Below are 5,000 nucleotides of genomic sequence, written 5' to 3' on the forward strand. Positions count from 1 at the left end.
CCCAGAGCTTACTGAAATACTTAAATGTGCACATCTTGTCAAGTCAATAGCTGTCATGGCATGTATAAACTGTCCCTTGACTGATACTGACATGAATCACAACATCTCTCTTGACATAAATCACAACACTTATATAGCTTAATGTTTCTTTATGTTTAAGTTAATGGATTTGCCATGTTAAACTCAGGCATTCAATTATGTTTGCACAGGGGTCGGTGATGCCAAGCATAGTGTATAATTCAGTGCATGCAAAGTGCAAAATACACAAAGTTCTGCAATAGACATTTCTTATGCTTTATTAATACTGATGTTAACGGTATGTTATAAAACACATTACCCACTGGTAATGTAAAGCGTAGTTTACCCAGCGGGGGATGTAAACAGCAACTGCAATAAAAACAACAGCAGTGAACAACACAAGCTCTGATTGGACAGGACCGATCGTGTTCTGGTTACCTTTGTCATTTTTTTAAACACACCTTTCATGCTGTAGGTCTGTGGAGGGTAGCCATTTCAGGAAACAGGAAGTGTGTGTATGTTTGCAGGGTACCAGGGAGCAGCTGGCAGAGCTGTGCCACCTGAGTTTGGCACGAAAGGGGCTGCTCTCGTGGGGACTGCCCTGTCGTCGCTCAGGCGTTCACATACACACACGCACACGGGCGCCGCACACACACCCACACACACTCACACATCAAAATCCTGCGCAGAGAGTGCCGCAATCTGACGCCCCCAGGCACCCAGGTGACAAAAAATAAATAGATGTGATGACAAGAAAAGAAAGAGAGGAGGAAAGATGTTAAGAAAAAGCATTATACGGTTGTGCTCACACGGCATTAACTATTACATGCAACACCAAACTAACCATACAGCAACAACACACAAGAACTATCTATAGTAGTGACACAGTTAACATTTAACACAGTTTCTGTATTTGTTAATAAAATGAATACTGTATGTGTCTATACTGTACAGAGGCCCAGCTTTCAGAGGGTGCCAGACAGGGTTCAGTAGTAGACCGGGTTTTTAAAGTGTTATCTCAGCAGGCCTCTGCACATCAACGAGATATGAGAGAGAACGAGAGAGAGTCAGAGACAGAGAGAGAGTGAGGGAGAGAGAGAGGAGAGAACGAGAGAGAGAGAGAGAAACAGAGAGAGCAGTGAGATTATGTGAGAGGGATGAAAAAAGTTGATGCCAATGACAGTTTAAAAGGGTCTAGTACTTACTCACACAGACACACACCCACATACACACACTCACAAAAATGCACATACACACAAAGTGGTATGGTGTTGTGGGAGAACTGGAGTAGGAAAACCCAGTTAGAGTGATCTCTCTCCTTCTTTTTCTCTCTCTCTCTTTCTGTCTCTCTCTCTCTCTCTTTCTGTCTCTCTCTCTCGTTCTGTCTCTCTATCTCTTTCTGCTTTTCTCTTTCTCTCTCTCTCTTCTCCTCTTCCTTTCCCCCATGCATTAATAAACATAAGCGTTGACACCCAGCTCTCGGATGAAAGGAGAAGGGGCCTGTTTCATAACCCAGCCCCAGCCTCTCCAGGGCTCTCCTGGACGGCCCAAGGTGACTTTTTCAATTAGCACTGACTGGAGAGGCAAACGCCCTCCTCTGAAATCACAACGACAGGGAGACGAGAGACGAGAGACAGAGAGAGAGAGAGAGAGAAGAGGAGATGGAGTAACAACAACATGGAACTTATGTTGTCTTTTCTGGTGCTCTTGGGCGGGGTGGCGGAGTGCTGGGAGAGCAGAGTGCTGTAGACGCTTACATATGAAAAAGTAATGTGGACACGCACACACACACGCACACACACACACACGCATACTGTATATATGGAGAAAAGGAGGGAACTGCTGTAACTGTGGGTTGGTCGTGTATTCTGGGAGAGAGGAGACTCTGAGGGAAGAGGAAACAGAAGAAGAAATAATCTACACATACAGTAGATTTTGTTTTGTTTCGAAGCTTATAGTTTATTTAGCACAATTACCTCATTGAGAATAACACAGGTGAACCATTTCACTGTTGTGTCGTAGCCCTCTAGTCTTACTCAGCATGGTGCTGCTGTCCTCTTCGCTATTTTTCCTTTTCATTCTATTTCACTGTTGTGGGCAGAGATTAACGATAGATTAAAAGAAATGCCATGGCATGGCCCATGCAAACAAAAGAAATATTGTAGGCAGTACTGAAATTTAGAAGGATTTGAGGGAGCCAACATCGGTGTCTTTCAAAAGAAAAAATATAGCATATACCCGTCAGAATCAATGTCTTATGTTGTGTGGATCATCACACAAAAAACACAAATAATAAGTCTGCCTGGATGGAGGATGGTGATGAAATGCTTACATTTATCCTGCCCTGTTGCACCAGTCGGACGTGTGCTCTGTGTAGTCTTAAAGATTTGCTTAGTGTAGTTTTTTGCTTTTCTTTCTTTTTTATTTTTTTTGGTCATCGGGGCTTAGCCCTCCCAGGCCTCGCCCCCTAATCCAGTGTTTTGAAAATGAAACTCCAGCTGTTCGCCAGCTCAGAAAACCACAGCCTTGGAGGAGTTTTTTTGGCCAAGATAAGCCATCCATCGTGTGCCTTCGACATGTCACCGCCAGGCCGCCCTCTCCTCCTCGTTCCTTCCCTCCTTTGCACAGGCAGGCAGCGTTCTATTTAGGTGGTATGAAACAGGATTAGCACTTTGACACAATGACAGCAGGGTGCTGTGGACCTGTAGATAGTGGGGCCCCGCTGAGGAGATGTCTGAAGCACGGGGGCCAACCGTGAAACAGACGAGGTGGAGCAGAGTCCGAGGCAGGAGTGTTCTCCTTCCAGATGCTTCCATGTGTGAGCCACAGGTTACAGATAAACACACCCGCACACACACACAGTTGTGTGACGATGTGGGAGGAGGGCAGATATGATGTCTCACGAAAGAGATTTTTTTTTACGTTGATGGGAGATTCAACAGTCAGCCTTCATCCTTTGCCGATTTTTCTGTCCCGTGAAGCCATGAATGGGAGTCGAGTCAAGGTGTCAAGGATGAGTGACAGAACAGGAAAGAAGGCTTGCTGTTAGGATGGTCATAATTTATAACTACATTGCCAGGTTAATGTACAAAAGTAACATTTAAAGCTTTGTTTCGCTGGAAGACATCGCTTTAATGCTGAAAGCTTTGTGTAAGCAAAAGACAGGAGATGTAAGAAGCGTGTTTGGTCACATGACCAGATGTGAATCATGGTCATCTGGCATTTGAGCACGGACACTCCTACCTGGACAATTGATTTATGCAACCATGTGGCACCGTGGTGGCCAGAGACTCAAGACATGAAACATTTCTATAATATAATTAGCGACAATGTGCTCCTTTCTAAGTTGAGATAAGATTACCTCCTGATGAGTCTTGAACAGAGATAAATTTTGCCTAGAGATTTAACCCAATTTAGCCCATAATATGTTTAGCTGGAGCAAAAATAGGCTACGTGTACGTACTCGCTTCCTAATATGTTTCATTTTTTCTGAGTCATAGTGGCGAACGTGGATTTAGATTTCACGACAGAAAGCCTCCGATTGAAAAATATTTCTTTCATCACCTAAAGCAGGAAGATGAAAAATCTGTGCTATATTTCATGCATCATCTCCTTTGACTATCACCATTTGTTTTCATGATCCTTCACTGGGCCACATCATTAACTCCAGCGTGGGGTGACGAGGTTAAGAGCCGCACTGAAGGGAAAAACTTTACAGTTAGACGTAGTGCATTTCATATTGGCACACTATAGCGGTGGAGTATGTCGTCATAAATAATACATGTTTGAATACATAATTTAACAAGTAATACAATTGACTGCTTTTAACCTTTGTTGTCCTCCTGTCTCCTGCAGTGTGCGTGAGGGCATTGGAGGTCACGGTCAGTCAGAGCAGCGTCCAGGTGGCCCGGGGCCAGGCGGCCATCTTGCCCTGCACCTTCACCACCAGCGCCGCCCTCAACAACCTGTACATCATCTGGATGGTCACGCCGCTGTCCAATGCCAACCAACCCGAGCAGGTAAACACAAACACACACACACACACACACACACACACGTGGGCCACTTTAGGGCCATTTCAGCCACATTCAAGGGAATGGCTGTAGGTTCAGTGTCAAAATGGTTTTATTTTACTTTAAGTGTTACATAACAACATTTAAAAGAATGTTGTTACGTCGTGATAATCCAGAATCCAGATTCAAATATAATGTGAATTGAATGGTTACACAGAAATGAATAGGGACTAAATAGGCTCCATACTACAGCTTCTGCTTTCCTGGGTAGTCTTATAGAGTGTGACTGACTCAGTTTTGCCGTGTGGGACAAATTGATTGAGGCAATTGAAATTGAGATTGATTGGCTGGACAAGGTCGTTTGAGTCTGAAAATCCCCATGTCAATGCCTTGTGTCTAACTTACTTTGAACTCAGTGGCCCAGTGTTTAAACAGTAATCATATTTTTAATAAGCAGAAAGATATCAGAACGTAGAACATTTCGTTCACTCCAGCAATTTACACCACTTCTCCTGTGACTTTCTCTCTTTTCTTTTTTTTTTTTCCAAATCTGGGTTTTAATTCTCACCAAAGCCTTTGTCTTATTCAGAGGTTGAAACACAATTCACAGCCTTTTCAACCTCCTTCAGCGGTACCTCATTCTCACAGTGTTCACACATCTTGTTGGAAATGTGCCCCCACCTCACCCCCACCTTCTCCAGTCAGCCTGTATCACAGCGGGCTCATTAACACTCTTTCATTGCGGCTCTCTTTTATACCCTCATCCAATCAGCCTCTACCTCCTGGAAGCACCTTAAACGACGTGTCTCTGTGTTTGTTTGCTTTAATCCCGGATGTTTTTTCTCGGAGATCAAGATCGGGGCTTTAGTGTGCAGATGGTTCCAGTGGCCTGTAGTGTTGCATCCTTTTCATGTGTTTCCAGTATTAGTGGTATAGAATTACCTGCAGGAGACACAAAAGCTTCATACG

The 5,000-nt window shown here is 44.0% G+C and overlaps 1 protein-coding gene across 1 annotated transcript in view; it reads left to right on the forward strand.

Moving 5' to 3' along the window:
• The window catches only part of igsf11 (immunoglobulin superfamily member 11), a 59,272-nt gene that overhangs the window by 44,818 nt on the left and 9,454 nt on the right, over positions 1-5,000 (forward strand). Inside the window, exon 2 of the mRNA XM_031573649.2 lies at positions 3,874-4,037. Coding sequence (XP_031429509.1) covers positions 3,874-4,037 — 164 coding nt within the window. The remainder of the gene's footprint in view (positions 1-3,873; positions 4,038-5,000) is intronic.

This window comes from Clupea harengus, chromosome 9 (assembly GCF_900700415.2).
Source record: "Clupea harengus chromosome 9, Ch_v2.0.2, whole genome shotgun sequence".
NCBI classification, from domain to species: domain Eukaryota; kingdom Metazoa; phylum Chordata; class Actinopteri; order Clupeiformes; family Clupeidae; genus Clupea; species Clupea harengus.